The sequence below is a fragment of the Sus scrofa genome, chromosome 4 (assembly GCF_054392235.1).
Source record: "Sus scrofa isolate SSC_HxYL_T2T_F1_AM1 chromosome 4, Sscrofa_HxYL_maternal_Yorkshire_Landrace_v2.0, whole genome shotgun sequence".
Classification (NCBI taxonomy): Eukaryota; Metazoa; Chordata; class Mammalia; order Artiodactyla; family Suidae; genus Sus; species Sus scrofa.
Genome location: NC_139386.1, coordinates 39,086,310 through 39,113,990, shown reverse-complemented (window position 1 = coordinate 39,113,990; position 27,681 = coordinate 39,086,310). Strand labels below are relative to the sequence as shown.

Genomic DNA, 27,681 nt, shown 5'->3' with positions numbered 1-27,681 from the left:
TTTTTTTTTGTCTTTTTCTAGGGCCGCACACACGGCATATGGAGGTTCCCAGCCTAGGGGTCTAATCGGAGCTGTAGCCGCCAGCCTGCACCACAGCCACAGCCACGCCAGATCCGAGCCATGTCTGTGACCTACACCATAGTTCTAGGCAATGCAGGATCCTTAGCCACTGAGCAAGGCCAGGGATAGAACCTGAAACCTCATGGTTCCTAGCTGGATTCGTTAACCACTGAGTCACAAGAGGAGCTCCAGAAAATTATGTATGTTGCTTGCATTATTTTTCGGTTGGACAGTACTCCTCTAGACCAGGAGTTGGCCAACTCTGGCCCCCAAATTCAACCAGATGCCTATTTTTGTGAATAAAATTTTGTTGGAACACAGCTACACACACTTTCATGCCACAGCAGCAGAATTATTTGGTTACTGCATGTAGAACCATACGACCTGCAAAGCCTAAAATATTTACTGTTTGATCTTTTATAGAAAAATTTGCTGACCCCTGCTCTAGATGTATAACTGATAGATGTTCAATGTGTATATGTTTACTCGAGAGGATATGAAAGACAGACAGAAAGTAGGTTAGTGGTGGATGCCGGTAGGGAAAAGGTAGTGAGGAGTGACTGCTAAAGAGTACCAGCTTTCGGAGTTCCTGTTGTGGCTCAGTGGTTAACGAATCCGACTAGGAACCATGAGGTTGCGGGTTCGATCCCTGGCCTTGCTCAGTGGGTTAAGGATCCAGCGTTGCCATGAGCTGTGGTGTAGGTCACAGACATGGCTCGGATCCCGCATTGCTGTGGCTGTGGTGTAGCCTGGCAGCTACAGCTCTGATTAGACCCCTAGCCTGGGAACGTCCATGTACTGCAGGAGCGGCCCTAGAAAAGGGAAAAAGACAAAAAAAAGAGTACCAGGTTTCTTTTTGAGAATGATGAAAATGTTCTAGAGTTAGGTAACAGTGACAGTTGTGCAACTTCAAAGATACTAAAAACCACTGAATTTTGCACTTTAAAAAAATATCATCTCAATTTTTTAAAAGTGGATATGAGCCTGATCTGCTAGATGTAATAAAGCAGTACATTAAACATGATACATATTAATGATAATGAGAACTTGAAAAGAAACACGCAGATCAGCTACAGGGAACACAAGAAAAGATTTTTTTTTTTTTTTTTTTTTTTTGTCTTTTTGCTATTTCTTGGGCTGCTCCCACAGTATATGGAGGTTCCCAAGCTAGGGGTCCAATCGGAGCTGTAGCCACCAGCCTACACCAGAGCCACAGCAGTGCGGAATCCAAGCCGCATCTGCAACCTACACCACAGCTCACAGCATCGCCAGATCCTTAACCCACTGAGCAAGGCCCGGGACCGAACCCACAACCTCATGGTTCCTGGTCAGATTCGTTAACCACTGCGCCACGACGGGAACTCCAAGAAAATCATTTTAATAGTTTTTTATATATTCCCATTGCCAAAGACAATTTTTAATCACCTTTAAGAGATCATACCACTTGGGAATATTTGCAGATAGTTTATTGATAAGGAAAGTAGCTATTATTTATTGTTTACTCAAACTGTCATTTACTGCTTACCCTATCTCTTTTTAGTTGTCAACTCTTAAGATAATGCGTAATAATATATAGCCAATTTCAGTAAATATTAAATGAGTAAATACAAAGTATAAGTAAAAATCACTATTTTTTTAATATTAGTTTTCTGTGGGAAACATCTAAAGATAAAAATCATGGCTTTATGGAGTTTGCTTTAGCAAGCTTTTGAGAGGAAAAAATATTAGTGGAAGGGAGTTGGAAGACCGTTCCAAAATGTCCATATCTTGTATGTGTGTAGGTGTTTTTTCTTTAATGAATTACTGAACATCTACCATATACAAATCTTAGATGTTTTCACATTGCTTTGAAACTGATAAAATATTATTTGCTTTGTACAGCTGATTCATCAGTATGTTATACATAGGGTATGCCAACAATCTGCTTTATGAAATCTAGAAACCAGTAATTAGTGTATCATTTTCCTTCTGAACACTAGCAGTAGGTTTTTATTTTATTTCTCTGAAAACACCATTGTATAGTACCTTAGGATAGCATGATGTCCAAGGGCACAGACTTTGGAGCCAGATAGACCTATTACCTAATTTACCAACTTAGTATGACCCAGAACAGCCTATTTAATATTTAACAAGTCTTCGTTTCCTCATCTCATAAAATGGGAATAATACCTTCTCCAGTGAGTTTTTTTTAAGGAATAAATAATGAGTGTAAAGTATTTAGCATATAGTAACCACTGAATAAATGGTAACCTCATACTATTATTGCCATTTTAATGTTAAGTTTTTTAATCAGACATTAAATTTTTTTGGTTGTCAGCATCATACATTTCATTATGTATTTTACTGACTCCTACCTTTTCAAAAACATAATGAAATATTAAGTAACATTCTATTTTACTTTCAGTCAAAGAAAAATAAGAAGAAATCAAAGTCAGATGCTAAAGCAGTGCAAAACAGTTCACGCCATGATGGAAAGGAAGTTGATGAAGGTACTTGAGCAAGTGAAAGGACTGTAGAAAAAATTTTAATCCTTTTGTACCAAGGTGCATTATATAAAAGCTGCATTTCTCTTGCTTAACCTTGTGTCTAGCTCTTCTTTTTAGTGACTAGATTTTAATGTACACGTCTGTGACATTGTTAGGAGATACTTTTTTCCCTAAATTATTTAAGGATTTAATAGCACTTTCCTTGAAGGAAACTGCCTTGAAATTTAAGGTCTAGCCCAATATCCTGAGCAGTTGAAAAGCCATTCATTTGTCTTTGTTTCCTAGAAGCATGGTTTGGGTTTTTTCCCATTGTTCTTAAATATGCCATCCCTAGAAGTCTATGTATAAGATTCTTGAGTAAGCCATTTATTGTCCCTACCTAACACACCCACTTGTTAGTAAGTATATGTAACACTCTTCTACTAGTTCTATCCAGGAAGATAAAAAGATATACAAGATAACTTATATCAGTTTTTCTAAACCATAGATGACAGATCTGACTAAAATTACCAAAATAAATAATGGCAATTAGCTGCCTAAAACAACATAATGAAATTAGAATAACTTCATAGGATAAATTAATATAATCAGCACTCTTGGTTCTTAGTTTAACATCTAAATTTATCATGATACTTCAGGTGCCCCACCCCATTTTCCCCAAAAAACTACAAGTTTTTTTGTCTTCCCCTTACTGAATAACATTTTTTTTTCTGGGGCTATGTCAGGAGCCTGGGAAACTAAAATTAGTCACAGAGAGAAACGACAGCAGCGTAAACGTGATAAGGTGCAGACTGATTCTGGTTCATTGGATTCAACTATCCCTGGGATAGAAAATATCATCACAGTTACCACCGAGCAAGTTACAACTGCATCATTTCCTGTTGGTTCCAAGAAGAATAAAGGTATATTAGTGAACCATACAAGTGATACATCAAATCCAGCTCCTTTTAATCAGATGTACAAAATATCATTACGTCAAAATCTGACTATTTTGAACTGTTTACATCATTGTGCTGATATACCCTTCTTCATGAGAGCATTGTGGACCACATTTTGGTTTCCCTGATACCAGCAGTGTTTCTGGTTACATACTGCCTAATGAATGGCCTATTAAGTTAAAATTGCCTTCCTGCCTTGAGTCACATGAGAAAATGCTGCCTTTTTCTCATGTTTTTGCTTTGCCCCACCTCTCTTACATATCCATTTCTTATAGTGGATATTTATTAAGTGGAATTATTTGTCACCATTCTGCATGTTGGGTCCTTTCATTCCAAGATGAAAGAAGCATGTTTTGGATAGTACAGGTTCTGTTTGGATTTCTTATCACCAGAAATTTTTGAGAATGTTATGGGTGTTTGATAAACCCTGACTGGAATTTCAAAACACCTATTGAGCTAATCTTATTCCCTAGTATTTCAGATGCTCAATACTGATGACTTCTTGGTGGCTCTTTATGTCACCATTATTTTCGGATAGATCTATGTATAAGATTCTTGAGTAAGCCATTTACTGTCCTTACCTAATACCCCCACTTATTAGTAAGTATATATAATATGTCACCTTGGAGACATCAGTCTGCAGAGTGATTCTGTTCCTCTTGCTTCAAGGCATTGACTTTTTCTTTCAACTTTTTATTAATTGCCAGCACCTCCCACTTGTCTCCAAACCTCTGTCCTAGCCTTGGTACTTTTTACTTTTTTGCTTGATGATTTGGTGGGATTTATTGCTGTAGTACAACAATGACTCGTGTTTATCATTTGCACTATCACATGCTAGCCATGCTTTAGTGTTTCTGTTGGTGACCTTTTATTTTCTTGTGCATGACCCCCTTGCTAGCACAATCCTGTCATGCTAGTTTTTTGATACGTTGTAATCATTTTGCTTTTTAGTGTCAGAACAATAGTATCTTCGTTATAACATGTAGACTCACCTCTTGCCATATTTCCTAAGTCCTGGTTCAAATACTGGCAAAAATCTTCACAAGTTGTTGTGTTTGCTTCCAGGATTGTTGAAAAGGCAGCTAGCTGGTCTTGTTAAGAGGTGGCAAAGTTGAATCCAATTACAGAGCCCAGTTCTCCAATTCTGCTTTAGGGAATCTTGATAACCATTACAGAACAGCAGACTATCCATATACTTGGGCAATTTTCCAGGTCCTTTATTGGCGTTGTAGTTGACTAAGAATATGGTAACTAGAACATGTGAAATATGTTGTGCCTTTTTTCCAATGTAAGAATTTAGTAACTTAAAGGAGAAATTTATTATAAACAATTAGTAAAAATTAATTTGTATGTTACACCTAATTTAATGTGCATAGTGGCCTGTTTAGTATTAAATAAATTTTATTTCTATTTCAACCAGGTGATTCTCATCTAAATGTTCAAGTTAGCAACTTTAAGTCTGGAAAAGGAGAGTCTACACTTCAGGGTGAGAGAAATTACGTGTAACTTAAACTGAAGGCCCATCAAAATAGAAACTTATATGTCGTCTTCCTCACATGAATGACAAAAAAAAAAAGCTTAGAATTTTTATTTTTTTATTTTATTTTTTTTTTTGGCTGCACGCGCAGCATGTGGAAGTTTCCAGGCCAGGGATCAAACCTGCACCACAGCAGTGACAAGGCCAAATCCTTAACCACCAGAGAACTCCAGAAATGATTTCTAATTACTAAAGTAGCATAATCACAGTCTAGAGATTTTGGAAAATAGATAAGAAAAGTCACTCCCCATTTCTAACAGTTTTTGGTGTATTCTAATTGTTTCTCCCTCTTCCCCATATGTAAAAACATTCTTTTGGTAATAATTTATATGCAATTTTGATTGTTGTTTGCATTGTTTAAACCAATAGAGAAAAGGATTTTTTTTTTTCTGGACTAGGGTTTAACACAGGTGTATGTGGGATAAAAGACTTTACCTCTGCTTATTAAATAGTCTTAATACCTATAATCTTCTAAACTGCTTCTTGAACAGTATCAAATATTTTGTAATAAATGGACTATAGTCTAAAGTTGTGCAGAGTTTTACAAATAGAAAATATATTTTATTTATTTGCTTATGATAAAGATTGAATTAAGTAGAGAGTGGTATATCTGACTTTAAATTGTTTCTAGTAAAACATAAAATTCAAAAATGAAGAAGTACCTTCTTATTTCAGGCTTGTTCTTAACACTGACAGCTTCCTTCATTCCCATGGTTCTCAATCCTGGCTACACATTACAACCATCTAGGAAACTTAGAAAAAGCCACACATATATATGAAAAGAAACGTGTGCTTACACACACACTTATAGACCAGTGTGTGTGTGTGTGTGTGTGTGTGTGTACAGAGATGCACACATACATACACATACATACCTATACCTGCATGTAAATATATACACACATACATATTGATCCCTGGGCTTTATCCCTAGAGATTCTGATCTTGATTGGTTTGGGCCGAGGCTCCAATATCAAAGTGAGGACTTAGAAATTTTTCCATTTATTTTATTTTTTATTTTTTGGCCACACCTCCAGCTTGCAGAAGTTCCCAGGCCAGGGACCCAATTTGCACCACAACAGTGACCGAAGCTGCTACAGTGACAATGTTGGATCCTTAATCCATTGCACCACAAGAGAACTCATTTATTTGATTTTAATGTGCAGCCAGGTTTTTGGAGTAATGATTTTAAATACACTTATTATTCTAAATACCTTATACATTCTATATCTATATATATAGAGAGAGAGATAAGTATGTATGGAAAGAGCATGTAACTAAGGAGAAGTCTTTATGTTCTTAGTGGGTGAGTATTCTGTGCATATCAAAGTATTTATTTTCCTGTTTGCTCTCTTGTACTTCTTTTGAGCAAGTCAGCCTGCTTTTGAAAACATTTATTAGTATATATTAAGTTCAGACCTACTCATTTTTTAATTAAAAGTCATCCATGGTGGTCATGTCACTTTTTAAATTATTTTATCTTTAAAGCTCAAGCTATTTAGAGGACAGTAGAGGGGAAAGAATGAATTATAAATCAAGCAATTATAGAAACTTGAAAATATCCCAGTTTTAACAAGGAGTCATGTATCAGTTTTTAATCTTTCTTTTCTTTTTTTTAAGTTTCTTCAGGATTGAATGAAAACCTCACTGTAAATGGAGGAGGCTGGAATGAAAAGTCTGTAAAACTTCCCTCACAGATCAGTGCAGGTGAGGAGAAGTGGAACTCTGTTTCACCTGCCTCTGCAGGCAAGAGGAAAACTGAGCCATCTGCTTGGGGTCAAGACACTGGAGAGGCTAATGCAAATGGAAAGGACTGGGGAAGGAGTTGGAGTGACCGTTCAATATTTTCTGGCATTGGTAAGAGCCATTAGAAAGTTTTAAGTTTGTTTGCATGCTTATCTGGTATATTTTAAAATTTTTAGGAATGAGGAACAGATCCATGAATAGAAAAGTTAGTGATGCTGTACAGAAATAATATGACTAACTCAACTCATCTCAGATCCTTCACGTGGGCAAAGTGAGGACTTAATAAGTAAATAATAGTATTTTTTATTTACTCAATGTTTTCACGTAATTGTATCACATTTGATTATCAGTGCAGCTAAATGGTATAATTGTGTGTTTTTAATGATACAATATGTATAGTGTGTGGGCAGACTTTGATAAATTTCAACAATTCTGTGGAGTTTAAATAAAAATAGTAAGTGGTAGTACAGTTTATAGTATCAATTTATATCCTGTTTTACAGTCTACAAAATGCATATTTGTAATTAATTGTTCCCCTGAATTCCAGAGATAAAGACCAGTAGTGGAATAGCTTTTTTCTGTTAAGAGCCATCAAGTTAAAGGCAACTTAATTTCAGGAGTGTGTGTGTGTGTGTGTGTGTGTGTGTTACAGAAAAGAAATCCATGTTTAATATGGAGAACTTCAAACAGAGAAGGAAGAACCCACTGTTACCACACTACCCATTAAATTTCTTCATGGTCTTTTTTTTCCCCGTGTACAATTGTGTTTTTGTTTCTTTACATAATCTAAATCATATGTACATTTTTGTGTTCCTGTCCCTCCTTTAATATTGTAACAAACATTGTATTTACTTTCTGTAAGTATGTTTATTTAATGGCCCTATAATATAATTTTGTATGCATAGCCTAAATTATTCCACTATTCCCATATTACCGGAGAAATAATTTTTCTTTTTTTAACCCTTGTAGATGACATTGCATTGAGTATACTTGTTAGGGAGATATTTCTTTAGGACAGATTCTGGGGAATGATATTGGGTTAAAGGGAATATGAATGTTTACAGTGTTCTATGACATGTTGTCAAAAGTATTTTCTAGGAAAGTTGTATTTATTGTCAGCTTCATCGTGAGTGCCATTTTATATTCTTACCAAGGTTGAATATTCTTACTTTCGTTATCTTTTCTAATTTGATAAGCAAAAAAATACATAAATCATTTTGGTTAACTTTTTAAAATCACAAATGAGGTTGAATATTTTTTACAACTTTCTTGATCATTTCTATTTCTTTTACAAATTGTCTGTTCATGTTCTTTGCTCATTTGTGTAATGACCTCTTACTGTTTTTGTGCTTTTTTAAAGTTATAATTCCTTGTGCATTGAACATAAAATCTTTTCTGTTGTGCTTATTGCAGATATGTTTCATTAGTTTGTTTTACTTTGGGGAGTGATAGACATGACAGAGTTTTTAGTATTTAAGTAAGAAAGAGTTGTGTCTTCCTATGTTATTTGCTTTTCCCATCACTTTTAAGCCTAGAAAGACTCATGTCGACTAACATGCCCAAGAAGCAGGCTCTTAGTAGATCATTTATTAATACTGCTCTTAAGTTTATTTTCCCCTCTTCCCCTGCAGTGTCCAAAAATGGTGTAGAAATATCAAAGTTCTTTTGGAAGAAGAGACAATCCCTAAATTCCCAGTCTCTTTTTCAGCAGTGATTGAAAGCATACATTTCTGTAAAGCATCTTTTCACATTGAATTAAAAAAAAAAAAAATGAGGGTTTTTTTGTGGCATAGTAGGCTAAGGATCTGATGTTGTTACTGCAGCAGCTTGGGTCACTGCTATGATGTGGGTTCAGTCCCTGGCCTGGGAACTTCCATGTGCCACCAGTGCGGCCAAAAAACTTAAAAAATAAAATAAAAAGAAATGGTCAAGTTTATCAAGTAATCTTAAGAACCATGACCTTTTGAAATACTGCAATTTACTTATAAAAGCTATGTAGTATTTTCATAATTAGAACATAAATTATTTGGCAGTACTTGCTTAATGTGGCTATAGATAAAATTAAGCAGCAGGTTAGGGTTCCTGCTTAGGTAGATAAGGATGTCTGTTGAAATCAAAAGGGAAGTGTATTAGATGAGGTTTGCAGTGAGTCACTGAGAAAAGATGAATGTGACTGGTCTCATAGATGTGTATGTTCCTTAAAATACTCATCTGTAAGAAGGAAATTGCTTTAAAATGTTGAAAAGAATATCATGGTATAGTGGAATGAGCATGTTCCTAGTTCAGACAGATCTATTTGGTATGAACCCCTATTCTTCCACAAACTAGCTTTTATGGGTATTAGGCTAGTTATTTAAACTGTGTGAACCTCCTATCTAAGTAGTAGTTAAGGATTGGCTTTAATGAATGTCAAGTTCAGTGCCTGCTCCAAAGTAGTGGCTTCATTGTGGTAGATGATAAGGTAGGCAGCTATGTTAGAGAAAGAACATGGGCTTTGGAAGGATAACTAAGTTCCAGTCATGACTCAGCTATTTTCTGACAGCAAGTCGCTTAACTGCTCCGAAACTTGCCCTAAGGGTTAGAAGTAGTTAGAAGGGTTAGTAGTTAGTAAAGAGCCCAGTTCATAATAGACACTCAAATAGTAGCTATATTATTGATATTTTAAGCGGTTCTGATTTCTAAGGTTGTCTTTAAATATTGTTATTGTAGTTTTAAATCTGTACATATCTTTTCAAGTTTAATTGCAAATTGAAGGTTCCAAGTGACGTTCTTTATTTTAACAGCTGCTTGGTCTAGTGTGGATAGGGGAATGAATACCTCTGAACAGAATTCTGCTTCTTTTGCATCTCTCACACTTAACTCTGCTGGTTCTGGTATGTGAAAACAGTCTTTCATTTAGTTAACCAAAAAAATTGTTTAAATTAATGTTAGCACTTGCTCTTTGAAACAATAATCAGAGTCAAGTACTGCTGTTGACATAAATAATAGATGTACAGTATAACAGCAAGGGCCTTAATAAAAGAGAAAGAAAGACCTAAATTCTTATCTGCAGGTGGTGTGGCTTAGTTCCTTTCTTTTGTGGAGATAAGGAAGATTCTGTGTCCTAATGTAACTGAAAGTATGTTGGTACACAGACGAATGCAAATACAAGGCCTTCCCTTCCAGGTCATGACACTCTTCTCTTACTGCTGTGCTCCTACCATACTTCTACTTCCAATTTGGTATTTTACTTCTCTTTGCCCTTATCATGAATTTATAGCTAAGCCTTTCAGGTTCAGTGGACCCTCACATAATAACTCTACTTTGAGTATCTTTGAGTTACTAGAAAATTCATCATTGCTAATAAACCACTATCAATGCAGTGTGACTTAAGTGGTTATGCCTTTTATTAATAATATAGAAGCTCTATGTACTTAACAAATACTCTGTAAGTGTGGGACACATTTAGTTTTGTAATGCTTGGTTCACTTGGGTTCATGGACCCAGTACTACTTAAGTGTCTACAGTGTCTAGAGTTTCTAGGCTAACCTAGGGGTCAGCAAACTTTTTCTGTAAAGAGCCCAATAGTAAGTATTTTAGGCTTTGTGGGCCATGCTGTCTCTGTTGCAACTACTTAATTCTGCCGTTGTATCAGGAAAGCAGCCAGAGGCGATACATAAACCAGATGAGTGTGTCTGGTTTTGAAGTATTATTCTTTTGATTTTTTTTTTTTTTTTTAGCCATTTAAAAATATAAAAACTGTCTTTTGCTCACCGGCCATACAAAAAAGGGGTGGCTGGATTTGGCCTATGAGTTGTAGTTTGCCAATCCCTGTTCTCTTAGACTGCATTTCAGTTGCAGAGGTACAAGTTAATTTCTTACTTCATTTGTTGACTTCATACAATACAGATGCTGTTCTCTTCATATCTTCAGAGAAAGCAGCATGGGCTGCTAAAGAAATAGCAGCAGTGTTAACTGTAGCGCTTCTGAGCAGCGAATATGCTAATTATGTATGAATTATGTAAGTCTTTATACTAATAGGTATTCTTTTTAGCTGTTTCTTTATATAGGTGGCTCTGAATCCAAAGTGAATATCAGAGTCACCTAAAGACTCTAAAACATGCAAATTCTGATTCAGATGGTCTGGCGTATATACTACCTGAGGTATATACTACTGCTTTATTACATTTACATTCTAAAATGAATTTATGGCGGAGTTCACATGGTGGCTCAGTGGGTTAAGAAAAATGGCCTTTAAAAAAAAAAAATCTGGGTCCCACTGCGGCTCAGTGGTGATGAACCTGACTAGTATCCATGAGGATGCCAGTTTGATTCCTGGCCTCACTCTGGGTTGAAGGATCCGGCGTTGCTATGAGCTGTGGTGTAGGTCACACACAGCTTAAATCTGGTGTTGCTGTGGCTGTGGCATAGGCCAGCAGCTGCAGCTTCAATTCGACCCCTAGCTCAGGAACTTCCATATGCTGCAAGTGCAGCCCTAAAGAGGAAGAAAAAAATAATAAAATGCATTTATGGCTGTAGAGTCAAGGATTTTTGATTTGGCATCCTTGAACTTATATGCCCCCAAAACTATATGCAAAATTTTGTGCAAGTCCTAGATATTAGTCCACCACAGCTTCATCAGATCACTGAAGGACTGTGACTCCTCACTCACTCCACCTGTTCCCTACCTCCCCAAAAAATAAAAACAGAAAAAACCTAGAAAGTAATATTCTCTCCTCTTTAAGTATACTTAAATTTAACTTAGTCTCTAAACCACCAGCTCATCTCTCCTATTCTCTTTGGCTTCTTTCTGCCTCACCTCTCTAGGTAATCCTCTATTTCTTTTATTTTTCCTTAAGCAGAAGATTGTAGCAAACCTCAGACATTTTCTAGTTCCCTCCTTCAGGGTTCTAAGGATATAGGCATAACTTTAAACATCCAGGATTTCTTTTGTGCTTTATTATTTTTTATTAAAAAGAAAAACAACTTTTTTTTACTTCCTGCAATATATAAATAACCAGTTTGAGTATATATTATAAAAGACAAGATCTAATGGATTGGTACTAGGGAAAAAATATATTTCTGATCAGTGAATTTAATCAAGTAGTTATCATGCTTAATCAAAAATTACCCTCAATTCTACTTTTCTTTATCTTAACTCTTTCTAATGTTTGAATTTTTCCTTTTAGGAGAAAAAAAAAACATAATTAAATCTTCGTGTGCAAAGTATAGAACTATTGTTATGAAACATCATTAGAAAATTCCATTTTTAATTTTATTGCATTCGTTTTCATTTAAGGGTCTACTGCTGAGCCAGTTTCTCAGTCTACTACTTCTGATTATCAGTGGGATGCTAGCGGTAATCAACCCTATATCGATGATGAATGGTCTGGGTTAAGTATGTCCTTTTAAAATTATCAGCTTGTTTTTGTTTTTGTTTTCATAATTTTCTTTCTAGCACCCTGAAGTCATACTTGTTTTAATTTTAATCCTAATTTTCACCTGTTAGGTCATAGTAATATAATTTAATACCAAATGTGTACTACTTTAAACTGATTATTGCATACCTGTAGAATTAAAACAAAATTCACTTTTCATAGTTGAGGTAATATTTAAACATAAAGGTTTCTTATAGTTGCTCTGTAGTTTTTCTGGTTTTTAAATTTTTTTGTTTTAAATCAATGTCTTGTTGTGTCTTCCTTGGTTTAGTATATTAGAATAGAATATACAGGAATGGCTTTGAATTCTTGAAGTGTACAAGTTTTTATACTGATAAAAAGCTGTTTTCTTAGTCTGATTTCCAGTAGAAGCACAGGAAAGTTAAAGGCAAAAGTCACAAAAAAGAGGGAAAAGGAATATGGTTTTTGGTTTGTTGTTGTTTTTTTGTTTTGTTTTGTTTTGTTTTTGTCTTTTTAGGGCTGTACCTGCAGCATATGGAGGTTCCCAGGCTAGGAGTCTAATCAGAGCTGTAGCTGCCAGCCTACACCACAGCTCACAGCAATGCCGGAGCCTTAACCCACTGAGTGAGGCCAGGGATTGAACATGTGTCCTTGTGGATGCTAGTCGGGTTCGTTAACCACTGAACCATGACGGAAACTCCAGGAATATGGTTTTTATGTTCTTCATTTTTTAAAAAAATAAGATCCAGAGTTCCCTTCGTAGCTCAGCAGTTAACAAACCCAACTGAGATCCATGAGAATAAGGGTTCAATCCTGTCCTCTCTCAGCAGGTTAAGGATCTGGCATTGCCGTGAGCTGTGGTATAGGTTGCAGACGAGGCTCCGATCCCGAGTTGCTGTGGCTGTGATATAGGCCAACAGCTATAGCTCCAGTTCAACCCCTCTGTATGCCGAGATTGCGGCCCTAAAAAGAAAAAAAAAAGATCTCACACACACACACACACACACACACACACACACACACAATTTCAAACCTTAGAATTTAAAACCTTTTGAAATCAGGAACTCATTGACTGTTTCTCTGTCCTCCGTACCTAATGCAGAGCTTTATACACAGGTGTTCAGTAAAAATAATGATAAAAGCAAACACATGACTGTGCCAGGCACTGCTCTAAATGGTCTAGATCTTATGCATATTAGTAACTTATTTAATACAATTCTATGAGGTAGCTAGGTATTTTTTTCCATACTTGCCAGATGAAGTATTATCGAATTTTCCCCAGCCACACATCTAGTTAAATGGAAGAGCTGGTATCAAACTTTGGTAATTTGGCTCCGTATTTCTTACTCTTAATCACTACATGGTACAGTCTCGGTGATGATTGTAATCAAGAAAGTAAGCTTGCACACAGTTCAAAGATTAGTCTTTGATTAGTCTCTGTTAGGTTAATTGAAGCACAATTTTTAGAGACTAGGGGGAAGGTGAGGTTGGGAGGGTAGATTGGGAGGGGCCATATTGTGAAAAACCTTGAATTGCTGGCTAAAGATTAGCGACGTAAGGGTCAGAATACTAGTTTAGAAGGTAAATCCTAGTTCTAGTTCTGACTTAAGACATAGGTGCCTCATATGGCTTGGCCTTCATCTTTGTCACTTACCTTGGAATCTGGATTAACTGACCTGTAAAATAGAGCAAATAATCTCTCATATCTACTTCATAGATTGTTGTGAGGTTTTAATGAGGTATTGAAGGAATATGAAAGTTCTTTGTAAATCGCAAAGGATCAGATAAATCCAAATAATACAAGACATGAAAGCACTGTTTTAGAAAAATAGTCTATCTGTACTTTGGGGAGAAAATCAGCTATGTGCAAAGTAGAATTGAGGAGTGATTGTAAAAAAAAAATAGCGGGTGTCTTGAGTATCTGTAGGTTGAAGATGAGGAATACTGAGCAAACAAGCAAACAGAGCTCTAGGCTTCCCTGCCTGGACAGAATAGCTCCACCTTTATCTTTTTATTCTTGTGATGTGAAAAATATGGTTGGGTGATAAGTAAAAGACTGAAGTAAATAAATACATCCACAGGACTCTATACTTAAAGTGGTAAGTGTCAGCAACACCACCTTTTTCAAGTTGGTTGTGCTGTACTGGCAGTCTTTGTGGTCCAAAGTTTCTCTTTTTGTTGTTGTTGTTGTTGTCTTTTTGCCATTTCTTGGGCCGCTCCCACAGCATATGGGAGGTTCCCAGGCTCTAGGGGTCTAATTGGAGCTGTAGCCGCCAGCCTACACCAGAGCCACAGCAACGCCAGATCCAAGCCAAGTCTGCCACCTACACCACAGCTCACGGCAACACCAGATCCTTAACCCACTGAGCAAGGGCAGGGATCAAACCTGCAACCTCATGGTTCCTAGTCGGATTTGTTAACCACTGCGCCACGACAGGAACTCCCCAAAGTTTCTCTTTAATCTCATTTTCTCTGCGAATTTTGTGTGTGTGTTGTCTTAATGTCACTAATTTTGGTACTAAGTGAATTTATTCCTTCTAAGGTGATAGGATGCATGAAATAATCAAGTTTACTAATCCACAAAATGTGTGTGTGTGTGTATATATATATATATATATACATATACCAAATGTGTGTGCGTATACACATACTCACTATCTTTACATTTATCAATGTGATATAATTAATGTATTGACCCTCTGGTATGAAGCATAGACGTCATTATCTGTCAGAAAGGCATCAAATTTACCCAAACCCTTGAATGTAAAGTTACGATGCTAAAGTACTGAAGGTAATTTTTTTTTAAGACAGATGTTAACCTATCAATTACCGTGACTGTAAAGGAACCACATTATCATAACCCCTATAAAAATTGAGATTTTGAATAGAACTTTGTTTTTGTTGGCACACAAGAGTGATTGGATTAACAGCAACATAGTGAAGGGATTAAGAGCTTGAGCTTTGAGGACCTGGGTTTGAATCTTAGCTTCCTTGTTTTTCTGTGCTTCAGTTCCATTATCTGTAAATATAATAATTCTTCCCCCACAGAGTTGTTGAGAGGACTAAATGATATAAGGACTAAATGTATGTGAAGCCCTTAGAACACTACCTGATAGATACATGGTAAATTTTCAGGAAGTGCCGTTGATGGTACTCTTTTAGGGACAAAATTAGTATACTCAGTGGGGTTAATTTGTATTAATTTGTATTAAAATACTGAAGGATGTATTTCTGATGTAATTGTTTTGTTTTATTAAAGTTAGTGCTGAATTAAGTTCTGACCAGAAGCAATTGACAGCCATTTTCTTACTGAGATAAAATAGAGAAGAGCTATGAGATGCTTTAACCTAAAACATTATTTCAGAAGCACATTAAATGGTGAGATAATCTCTTGCCATTTTGAAAAGACAACTAATATAGCTCTTTGAAGAGTTTGAAAAGTTTGGCAAACTGATGGGAGAATTTTAAGAAATGAGAAATTACTATATAAATGAAGAGAACTATACTGTAAATGAAACTATACTGCTGCTTCATTTCTAAGAAACCATGTCTGAGAAGTTTATTAGCACATTATGCCCATGAACCTTAAGGATTATGCATTGAGGAGTCTCCTAGTGACAGTTTTTAGACTTGGGTGTTTGAGCTGTTGTTTTAAAGAGGTTTTCTTTGTTAATTAAAAAAAATAATAGAAAAACCAACCTGAAACCAATAAACATGGAAGAATCACCATAAAATTTTATGAAGCCAGTAGAGATCTATGCTTCTGTTAATGTTCTGATAGAAGTTAAAATATAGGCCACGGATATTCCTCAAACTTTATGGCTATCTAAGCCTTTTTTAAAAAATATAATTTTACTAAGTGCTTTACTAGATTTTTATCTCCTACCCCCACCACCGTATTTACTAAGAATATAGTTTATATGATAATATAGTGCCCATTAACTTGCTTAAATTTTTTAATTTAAAAAAATTTATTTTTTATGGCCACGTCCACAGCATATAGAAGTTCCTGGGCCAGAGATTAAATCTGAGCTACAGCTGCAACCTACACTGCAGCTGCAGCAATGCCAGATCCTTTTAACCCACAGTGCCAGGACAGGGATCAAACCTGTGCCCCACAGAGACCCAAGCCACTGCAGTCAGATTTTTAACCCACAGTGCCACAGTGGGAATTCCTTAAATTTTTTATTTTTATTTTTTTTTCATTTTGTTTTTATTACTCAAATGAATTTATCACATCTGTAGTTGTATAATGATCATAACAATCTGATTTCACAAGATAATTTTTTTATTTTTTAACAAAGTTTCTTTTTTGACAAGAGACCTGAAGAGACCTGGCTTATGGACAGCAGTTTTGTAAATCTGGGTTTCTTATTTGTGAGGTTTAAAGCAAAACCATTGACAGCTTTGGCATTCAAATATCTTAAGAATATTGTTAGTGAATGTTTGGTGTAAGATGAACAGTTGGTTCTAGACGTATACTAGATCCTTTTTACTTGTAAAAATGACTTCTGCATTGACATAACCAATTGTATTTTATTGAGAGATTTATTGGGATTGTGAGAAATAAATTCTTAATTTTATATGCCTGATAGCTTAGAAACTGGCTTTCTGTTATTAATGTCATCAATGATAAATTTAAAACAACTGGGGAGTTCCCACTCTGACACAGTGGGTCAGGGATCCAGTTTTCCTCTGTGTGGGTGCCAGTTAGATCCCTGGCCTGACACAGTGGGTTAAGGTTCTGGTGTTGGTGTGGCTGTGGCATAGGTCACAGTGCCGGCTCACATTCAATTCCTGACCCAAGAACTTCCACATGCCGCAGGTATGGCCAAGAAATGGGGGATAGGGGGACAGAGTTATCATTTATTGAGCACTTACTGCGTGGCCCTGAACTGCTTTACATGTATCTCATATAATCCTCAATCCTCTCAGCAGTCCTATGAAATCTGTCTATAGCCCATTAAGATCAAGGAATTAACCTACAATCATGTAGTCATTAACTGGTAGAGCAAGATTCAGTTGTAGGTCTGTTTGACTCTAAGGTCTGTGCACTTAACCTCTGTGCTAATACTACATAATACTGGCTCTGGATACCCGCTCATGGTAGTAAATATCAGAATATAGGCAGAAACTTCCTTTTTTGTAACACATTTCACACTTGTAATCAGCTGTTCTGTGTTTTTCCTCTGCTGAACTGTAAATTCTTACTTATATTTTCAGTCTCTCCCTATCCTCTTCTGATTTAGCCCCTCTTCTTTCTACTCCTCCCGTAACAGAACCTGTCGCTCTGTACTTAATTGTCTGTTGAACTTACTTATCTTCATCCTTGAGTAAACAGACTGTAAGCTCCATGTGGAGAGGGATTATATCATACTAATTTTTGTATCTCTGTTACATATCTAGCTCAAGTTCTGGTGCTTAGTAACTGCTTAAGAAGATGAAATTCCTATGACTTCATTGTTAAAACATATCTGTTATATGGGGTTCTCGTTGTGGCTCAGCAGTAATGAACCCAACTAGTATCCATGAGGACTTGGGTTTGATCCCTGGCCTCACTCACTGGGTTAAGGATCCAGCTTTGCCATGAGCTGCATAGCTTGGATCTGGTGTTGCTGTGGCTGTAGTGTAGGCCAGTGGGTACAGCTCCGATTTGACTCTCTTAGCCTGGGATCTTTCGTATGCCACACATGTGGCCCTAACAAGACAAAATATATATATTTTTTTTTTGTATAGTATTTTATATATATATAGTATTTCTTTTATCTCTTTCTCAGATAAAATTTGGATTGGGATCTTTCATCTGCTGCACATGTGGCCCTAAAAATACAAAATATAGTATTTATGTATATATGGTATTTCTTTTATCTCTTTCTCAGATAAAATTTAGTTCAGGTTGCAGACAGTTTTGTCTGTAATTTTTTCTTTTGGCATTTTCCCAGATCATTGTATATTTTTTCAAAACATAGGTTTGTAAAGCCTTTGTGCGTATGTATCATAATATCTCCCCTCTACACAAAAATAATAGAATTTATGTAGAAAAATAAGAATAGTGAAGAAAATAAGAATAATGCAAGCAGTTTTATTGTTCTAGATATTAAAATGTATTACAAAGTTATGTTATATTTGGCACTATCCCAAGAATAGATCAATGGAATAGAACAGAAATTTCAGAAACAGACTGAAGCATATAGGAAAGAATTTGGCATTAACTGGAGAAAGGTTAGATTTTTTTTTTTTTTTCAGTAAAGCAGTGTTAGAATGACTAATTAACCATTTAGAAATAAAGCCTAACTTGTATTATCTTGGCTCTAAGCAGTCATTACAGGAGTATATATGGATGCATATGATGTCCAAGGAGAGGAGGGAAAAATTAATTTTGAGAGCTACCTATTTAGCCAGGGTAGATTGTTTTTCTGGCTTATTCTTTTTGAGTAAGCTAGTGATAGCTTCCTAAAGAAGGTAAAAATTCAGTGCGCCTCAGCACAAAAGAACTCAGAAGTCTAGAATAAAAATTTACTCTTGAGAATAGGGTGATAGAAGCCCTGAAAGTGGCCCACGTATTGTAGAAAGGTAAAAAGTAGCATTGAAAAATCTGGGAAAAAATGCAAGAAGGTGCAGGTTAAATATTTCTTTAAAAAAGAGGAGGAGGAGGAGTTCCCGTCGTGGCGCAGTGGTTAACGAATCCGACTAGGAACCATGAGGTTGCAGGTTCAGTCCCTGCCCTGGCTCAGTGGGTTGAGGATCCAGCATTGCCGTGAGCTGTGGTGTAGGTTGCAGACACGGCTCGGATCCCGCGTTGCTGTGGCTGTGGTGTAGGCCAGCGGCTACCGCTCCGACTCGACCCCTAGCCTGGGAACCTCCATATGCCGCAGGAGCGGCCCAAAGAAATAGCAAAAAGACAAAAAAAAAAAAAGAAAAAAAAAAAGAGGAGGAAAAGAAGAGGTTGACTATTCTGCATGACTTGGGAGTTTGAAGAAGAACCTAATCTTGAAAAGCTCATAAGGAGGGGAGGAGCGTGATATTGGCACTACTGTTAAAGACTGAGTCCTTCTATATCCTGGGTGAAAAGATCAGTTACCAAATGTTGTAATAATCAAGACAGGAAAAATTAGCAAGTCCTAGATGAAGTTATACATCCACATTAAAAAAACAGCAAATTCAGGAGATCAACTTCCTTTGATAGTAAAGGAAGTAGGAAGCGTGGAATAAATGGTTATTAATTCCTAACCTTTCTGGAGTTTCTTAGACATTCCATCTGTTCATATGATGTGCCCAGCATACATTGGGTAAAGGTTTTTAACATCATGTTACTAAGTTTTTTTCCCTAGCTCTTAAAATGTGCTTGAGAGAGAGAAGAGCAGTCATTTAAAATTTACTTGTTCAAAATTAGGAATTTTGGTTTTTGCATTTAGTTTTTAGTAGAAATGACAGATACCTAATTCACACTGTTAAATTTTAGATGGTCTGTCTTCTGCTGATCCCAGCTCTGATTGGAACGCGCCAGCAGAGGAGTGGGGGAATTGGGTAGAGGAAGAAAGAGCTTCACTTCTAAAGTCCCAGGAACCAATTCCTGATGATCAAAAAGTGAGTAAAGGAACTGGTGGGCATGTTTATTTCCCTGTGCACCCAGAATTATTGAGCATTACATTCTATATTATAAATATATCCAGGGGTAGAATTGCTTCAGAGAGGCCTTTAATCCTGTATGCTCTGTCATCATATGTCCACGTGCTTTCTCTATATCACTATTTCTTTTTTTCCACCAATCATTAAGGATTGTACTATATGGAAAGCACTATCAGACACTGATAAGAAAACAAAATGCACAATTCCTATTCGCTTACAAAATTGTTATAACAGCCTACCACCTCTTTGTGTGTTTAGGGAGGAATAGTTTTGTTCTCAATGAAAGATTAAGGAAAGCTTCCTAGTAACAGACAACACCAAGAACATTATGAGAAGGGAACCAAGGGAGGAAAGTTGGTAACACGTTTAGTGGAGGAATATAATGCAACTTGTGGAATAAGTTGGTGCTATTTTTTCTTTTTCTTTCTTTCTTTGTTTCTGTTTTTTTTTTTTTTTTTTTTTTTTTTTTTTTTTTTTTTTTTTTTGGCTGCACTCACAGCATGTGGAAGTTCTCCTGGGCCACAGCAGCTGTAACCAGAGCCACGGCAGTAACAATGCCCAATCATTAACCCACTGAGCCACAAGGGAGCTCTAGAATCAGTTCGTTATATGTCAGTCTTCCCTTTCTGGGCTGCATTCCTTAAAGAAAGGGACTGTGAGGAGTTCCCATTGTAGCTCAGCGAGTTAAGAAAGCAACACAGGGAGTTCCTGTTGTGGTTCAGCAGATTAAGAATCCGACTAGTATCTGAGAGGATACAGGTTTGATCCCTGGCCTCAATCGGTGGGTTAAGGATATGGCATTGCCACGAACTGCAATGTAGATTCCAGATGTGGCTCCCATCTGGTGTGGCTGTGGCTAAGGTGTAGGCCAGTGGCTGCAGCTCTGATTTGATCCCTAGCCTGGGAACTTCCATATGCCATGAGTGTGGCCCTAATAAGAAAAAAGAAAGAAAGAAACCAACACAGTGTCCGTGAGGATGTGTGTTCCATCCCTGGCCTTGCTCAATGAGTTAAGGATCCAGCATTGCCACAAGCTGCAGTGTAGGCTGCAGATGAGGCTCGGATCCAGCATTGTGTGTCTGTGATGTAGGCTGGCAGCTGCAGCTCCAATTCCACCCCTAGTCTGGTAACTTCCATATGCCACATGTGCAGCCCTAAAGAGAAAAGGAGGGGCGGGAGAAGCAGGTGCAGCCGTCAAAAGAAAAGACAAAAAGGAACTGTGAAAGTTTTTATTTTTGTAGCTCTAACACTGTGCTTGGCACTCATTAACTGAATAATAAGATGAAACAGGTGATGTGTATACCTTGCTACTTTTTTTTGTGTCTTTAGGGCTCACATGCGGCATACAGAGATTCCCAGCCTAGGGACTGAATTGGAGCTGCAGCTGCCAGCCTACATAACCACAGCCACAGCAACACCAGGTCCTTAACCCACTGAGTGAGGCCAGGGATTAAACCCATGTCCTCATGGATGCTAGTCACATTCCTTTCCACTGAGCCATGACTGAAACTCCAACCTTGCCACATTTGTATGGAATTCTCTAATGAAAACCCACTGACAGCTCTTAAACGAGAGATAACATAATCATTGCTAGGGTTAGAAAAATTAGACTGGATATTGCAGATAGAAGAGAAGACTGGTTTGGGAGACTATTTTGTACTACTTTGGTTAAGTGTTGAAGAGGGCACTACATAAATCAGGAAAGGAGGTAATGAAACAAGTCGATAGCTTTGAAAAATAAATGGAAACAGTTATTTACAAGAGACCTTAGGCTACCAATCAGACTTTTCTACTGCTTGGTTATAGAAAAGAAGATGAAATGTCAAAGAGGGCTCTGAGATAATAAGGCCATTGATATTCAACGAACATTAATTGAGCATCTGCCAAGCTTCAGCTACTGTGCTAGTGGAGAAACAAGATAAACAAGACACAGTTACTGTCTTTGAGGAGCCTGTGATCTAGTTAGGATGGAGAGGAAGGAGACAGGCACATTGATAGATAAAAGTAATGCTGTACATGTGTTAGATATTACGGAAGCACTTTGGAGTTTTAGCAGAGTGGTCAGAGTGAGATTGGAGAGGTAAGCAGGGACCAGATTCCAGAAGCCCTTGAATTTCATGTTTTTTAAAACTTGGATTTTTTCCTATAAATAAGGAAGAATTTTAAGCTAAAGTGAGATTTTGGGGAGGTTTTTTGGCTACTCTGACAACTCATATAGAAAAAGGAGTGGAGGGATATGAGAATAAAGGCAGGAATACCAAGTCAGAGGTTATTTAATAGTCCTCTACAGTAGTAATAAGAATGATATACAGAGTAGAAGAGAGATTTGAAAAGTAAATTGAAGCAAAATCAGCAGAACATGTGGTTAGAATTGATTGGAGAAAGAATCATCAAAAATGACTTCTAGGGTTATAGCTTAGATGACTGAGACAGTAAAAACGGTGCTTCCCAACAGAGAAAGCAAAAGCTAGATAACTGGGGGGAAGATGGTTGGTTCAGTTTGGGATATGTTAAGTGCAGGGTGTTTTGTAGATATGCCTAAGAAATAATGTAACAAGTTAAAGCTTAGGGAGAATATTTGTGTTTGGAAGTTATTAGTATATGGTTGTGAAAACTTTGAAGGTAGGAGTTCCCATCGTGGCTCAGTGGTTAACAAATCCGACTAGGAACCATGAGGTCGCAGGTTTGATCCCTGGCCTTGCTCAGTGTGTTAAGGATCTGGCGTTGCTGTGAGCTGTGGTATAGGGTGCAGACTCGGTGGCTACAGCTCCAATTGGACCTCTAGCCTGGGAACCTCCATATGCTGCAGGAGTGGCACAAGAAATGGCACAAAAGACAAAAAATAAAAAATAAAAAACTTTGAAGGTGAGTGAGAGATCTAGGAAAATTTATAGAGTTGAAAAGAGCAGTATAATTAGCACGGAAATCTGGGGAACTCTCAACTTTTAAGGAGAAACAAAAACCCATGAAAGAAACAGAAAAGAGAGTTCTCAGTCACAGAGGCTCAGACATACGCTATCTGGTAATTTTGAGCAGTTTCATTAGAAATCTTGGAATAGTGGCCCTATTGAAGTGAGTTGAGTAAATGATGACTTAAAAATAATAATAACAAGGAGTTCCCGTTGTAGCTCAGTGGTTAACGAACCTGACTAGTATCCAGGAGGGCACGGGATTGATCTCTGGCCTCGATCAGTAGGTTAAGGATCCGGCATTGCTGTGAGCTGCGGTATAGGTTGCAGTCACAGCTCGGATCTGGCATTGCTGTGGCTCCAGTTTGACCCCTAGCCTGGGAACCTCCACATGCCAGATGCTGCCCTACAATAAGGGGAAAAAAGTCTATTAAAAAAAAAAAAAAAGAAAGAAAGAAAGAAAACACTTCCTAGTACAGTATCTTAAAACATAGTAATCATTCTGATATTTGTTGAATGTTTAGTGAATGTGCAATTGAAAGTCTGTGTTTCTAACTGAAACTTCCCTGTGCCTGATCATCAGAATTAAACCATAGAACCACTGATGGAGTAAAGACTATCAAAGTATAGTTCTTTTTCTGAGTATGTTCAGAGATCATTTTTTGTGTTTGTGAACAGAAATGAGGCGTCATCTAAATGCTCATAAATCGGGGAATGGAGATATAAAATGTGTCATGTTTACAGTAGCAAATTAGACAGATATTAAAAATAAGTGAAATGAAACTACATTAATATCAACATGAATAGAATCTCAAAAACATGCTGCATCATGAAGGACACACTACAGAAAGATACAATATGATACCATTATGTGAACTTTCTGTGTGTGAATACACATAAATTACGGAGAATTGATTGGATGCAAACAAAAGAAATTCATGGTAATTTACCCCCTAGGGAGGTAGTGTGGGAATAAGATTAGGACGGGGCTCTAAAAAAATTTTAAATTTAAAAAATCCACAGTAATTTCTCAAAATGTTAATGTTGATTTCAGGAGGTCTCTTGTGGCACAGTGGGTTAGAGATCCAACATTGTCACTGCAGCAGCTTGGGTTGCTGCTCTGGCCCAAAAAGTTATGTCACAGGCACAGCCAAATAAAAAAAAAAATTTTTTTTTTTTTAAAAAGGTGTTGGTTTCAGCCTTCTTGCTGTGAACAAAAGTAGTGTTTTGCCAGGCAGAACCACATTTCTCTTATGGTTGGACTATAAATTGGCTGAGAAGCAGACGGTCCTTGTGACCTGAATATCCTTCATAGGATGCATGTTTTCATATGGTATTTTAGTCGTTGTGAGTCTATATTGAAAACTTCTAAGGAAGTTTCTCCACAACAGGCAACCAACTTGAACTAAAATCTCTTAGCTAGGTTTGTGGAGATTTGGGGGGGGGGTGTTTTTCCATCTGCTAGTAATTTCTGTAAACTATTTGGTGGCTCATGAGACCTCCAGAATTATCCTAATAACTGTGGTGCTGAGGAGAGAAATAGCAAGTTAGCCATATTATCTCTTTCTTTAAGTAGAGTCTAGGAGTCTTGGCTATCATCTGTACAGACAGAATAAACAAAAAGCACTTTTCCTATAGAAAGCTCAGCTGTGTGGTATGTGTGAAGAAATATCAAGAATACTAATTTAACAATTCTAATTTGCTATTTTTATCATGCAGAATATAATTTTCAATGATATCCCTTCTCAAGTGCAATTTTTTTTTAATGACACAAATGAACTTACTTGCAGAACAGAGACAGACTTGTAGAACACTATGTCAGACTTATGGTTGCCAAGGTGGAAATATGAGGGGAAGGGATAAATTGGGAGTTTGGGATTGATATATACACACTACTATATATAGAGTGGATAACTAACACAGACCTACCATACAGCATAGAGGACTCTGCTCAATATTCTATTATAACCTAGATTGGAAAAGAATCTGAAAAAGAGTGGATGTGTATATATGTATGGCAGATTCATTTTGCTGCACCTGAAACTAACACAGTGTTGTAAATCAATCAATTGTACTCCAACAAAAATTTTTTTTTAAAAGAAAGAACAAGAACAACTTTCTCTGAAAGCTGTCAAGAGTTTGTGTCTTTTGTTTTTCTGTTTGTTTTGTTTTGGTTGTTTTTGCTTTTCAGGGCCGCACCCACAGCATATAGAAGTTCCCGGGCTAGGGGTCAAATCAGAGCTGTTAGCTGCCAGCCTCCGCCACAGCTGCAGCAGATCCGAGCCCCGTCTGTGACCTACACCACAGCTCACAGCAACACCAGATCCTTAACCCATTGAGCAAGACCAGGGATCAAACGCACATCTTCATGGACTCTAGTCAGGTTTGTTAACCGCTAAGCCATGGCAGGAGCTCCCCAGTTCGTGTCTTATGAGCGTGAGCTGCCCATTCTACTCGTGAGGTGCCCTGCAATAAATGCTGTACTTTCCTTCACCCCCCCCCCATTTAAAAAAACTTTCTACTTTTTTTTAAGGCTGCACCTACTCCACAACTGTGGCAACACCGGACCCTTAACCCACCTCACCAGGCCAGGTATTGAACCTGTGCCTTTGCAGTGACCCGAGCCTCTGCAGTCAGATTCTTACTTAACCCATGGCACCACAGTGGGAACTCCTCCACCCCCTTCTTAACTCCTAGCAACCAGTGATCTGTTCCCCAACTCAGGGATTTTCTCATTTCAAGAGTTTATGTAGTATGTAACATTTTGGTACTGGTTTTTTCATTCAGCATAATTCTCTAGAGATTCATTCAGATTATTTTGTGGATTATTAGTTGGTCCTTTTTTATATATGAGTAGTAGCCCATGGCCATGATACTCCTGAGATTATTTAACTATTCCCCTATTGAAGGACAGCTGAGTTGTTTTCAGTTAAGGGCTCTTGTGTATAAAGCTGCTGTATACATTCATATACAGGTTTTTGGGTGAACATAAATTTTCATTTCTCTGGGATTAATGCTCAGGAGGTCAGTCCCTGGGTTGTATGGTAGTTGCATATTTAGTATTTTAAGAACTGCCAAACTATTCTCCAGAGTATCACTTTACATTTCCTTTGGCAATGTATGAGTAATCTAATTTCTCTGCATCCTTGCCAGAACTTGCTATTGGTCACTGTTTATTTTAGCCATCTGGTAAGTGTATAATGGCTACTCGTTGTGGTGTTTTTGTTTTTGACCTTGCCTGCATCTTGCACAAGTTCCTGGGCCAAGGATTGATCCAGAGCCACAACAGTAACAATACTGGGTTCTTAACTGCTAGGCCACCAGGGAACTCCTACTCATTGCCGTTTTAATTTGCATTTCCCAGGTGGCTAATGGTGGTGAACATCTTTCCATGTGCTTCTTTGCCATCTGTCTATTCTCTTTTGTAAATGTCTGTTCATATCCTTTGTACATTTTCTGATTGAATTTGTTTGCTTACTGTTGAACTTTGAGTGTTCTTTGAACAAACTAGATACAAGTACTTTGTTGGATATATGATTTGCGTATATTCTTCCTACTGCGTAGCTTGTCATTCTCTTAACAGGTCAAATTTAATTTTAATGCAAGAAGTTCTGCATTTAAATAAATAAAACAGGTGTTCCCATCGTAGTGCAGCAGAAACGAATCCAACTAGGAACCATGAGGTTGCGGGTTCAATCCCTGGCCTTGCTCAGTGGGTTAAGGATCCGGCGTTGCCGTGAGCTGTGGTGTAGGTTGCAGACGTGGCTCGGATCCCGCATTGCTGTGACTCTGGTGTAGGTCAGTGGCTGCAGTTTCTGTTGAACCCCTAGCCCGGGAACCTTCATATGCTGAGGGTGTGCCCCTAAAAGGCAAAAAAAATAAATAAAACAGGAGTTCTTTTGTGGCACAGTTAGTAAAGGATCTGGCATTGTCACTGCAGCAGCTCAGGTTGCTGCTGTGGCTTGGGTTTGATCTTTGGCCCAGGAACTTCCCTGTGCTGTGGACACGGGCCTCCTCCAAAAAATAAATAAATAAATTATCTATGAAATTACTTTTTTGTGTGTGTGTGTGCTTTTTAGGGCTGCACCTGAGGCATATGGAAGTTCCCAGCCTATGCCACAGCCACAGCAACTTGGGATATGAGCTGCATCTGCAACCAACACCACAGCTTAGGGCAGTGCCGGATCCTTAACCCACTGAGGCCAGGGATCGAACCCACACCCTCATCGTTCCTAGTCAGATTTGTTAACCATTGAGCCACAATGGGAATTCCCTGCAATGACCTTCTAAAAAAGGTTTACACAGCTCTCTAACTGACTATGAAGTGAGCGATGAAAGATGGAAGAGTACATTTCCATGTAACCTTTGTTATTTTTGAATATGTGATTTCAGATCAGTTTTATTGTTACTAATTCTTATTCATGATTTGGGAGAAAAAGACTGAACTTAAATTATTTCATAATAATTTTCTGAATAATGGAAACTTAACCAGTTGGTTCACTCCAATACTTCTTACTTTTAACCTTAGGTTTCAGATGATGATAAAGAAAAGGGAGAGGGAGCTCTTCCAACTGGGAAATCAAAAAAGAAAAAGAAGAAAAAGAAGAAGCAAGGTGAAGATAACTCTCCTACACAGGTAGAATATCAAAACAACAGACATCATTCATTAAGCTCCTACTGCTGAGTTGTACAAAGATAATATGCAGATGATAAGAAAATGTAAAGCTCTAAGATAGTGTGAGGTGTCAGATTTACCTGAAAAACATTTGAAAAAAAGTATGAAAAGTCATAGAATGTTTTAAAGATTTTATACATCATGCTGTAATAAAAACATTGCTTGAAAGAAAATTATATCAAAGGTATAAACCTAAAAGTAAAGAACTAAAATTTTAAATTAGATGCATTTTGGTTTATATTATGGTGAAATGGAAAAGGAAGGAATACAGTATTTCACACAGAAATTCTTTGAGTAATGGAATTCAGCAAATTAGAATTTTA

At 37.3% G+C, this 27,681-nt stretch overlaps 1 protein-coding gene across 3 annotated transcripts in view; it reads left to right on the top strand.

The window, feature by feature from the left end:
• MTDH (metadherin) overlaps positions 1 to 27,681 on the top strand; it is a 59,072-nt gene that overhangs the window by 24,351 nt on the left and 7,040 nt on the right. The window contains exons 3-10 of one of the 3 annotated variants that reach the window (XM_005655347.3): positions 2,465 to 2,549; positions 3,272 to 3,448; positions 4,905 to 4,970; positions 6,642 to 6,878; positions 9,551 to 9,640; positions 12,046 to 12,144; positions 19,608 to 19,732; positions 27,212 to 27,319. In XM_005655347.3, the coding sequence (XP_005655404.2) occupies positions 2,465 to 2,549; positions 3,272 to 3,448; positions 4,905 to 4,970; positions 6,642 to 6,878; positions 9,551 to 9,640; positions 12,046 to 12,144; positions 19,608 to 19,732; positions 27,212 to 27,319 (987 nt within the window). 3 annotated transcript variants of the gene reach the window in all.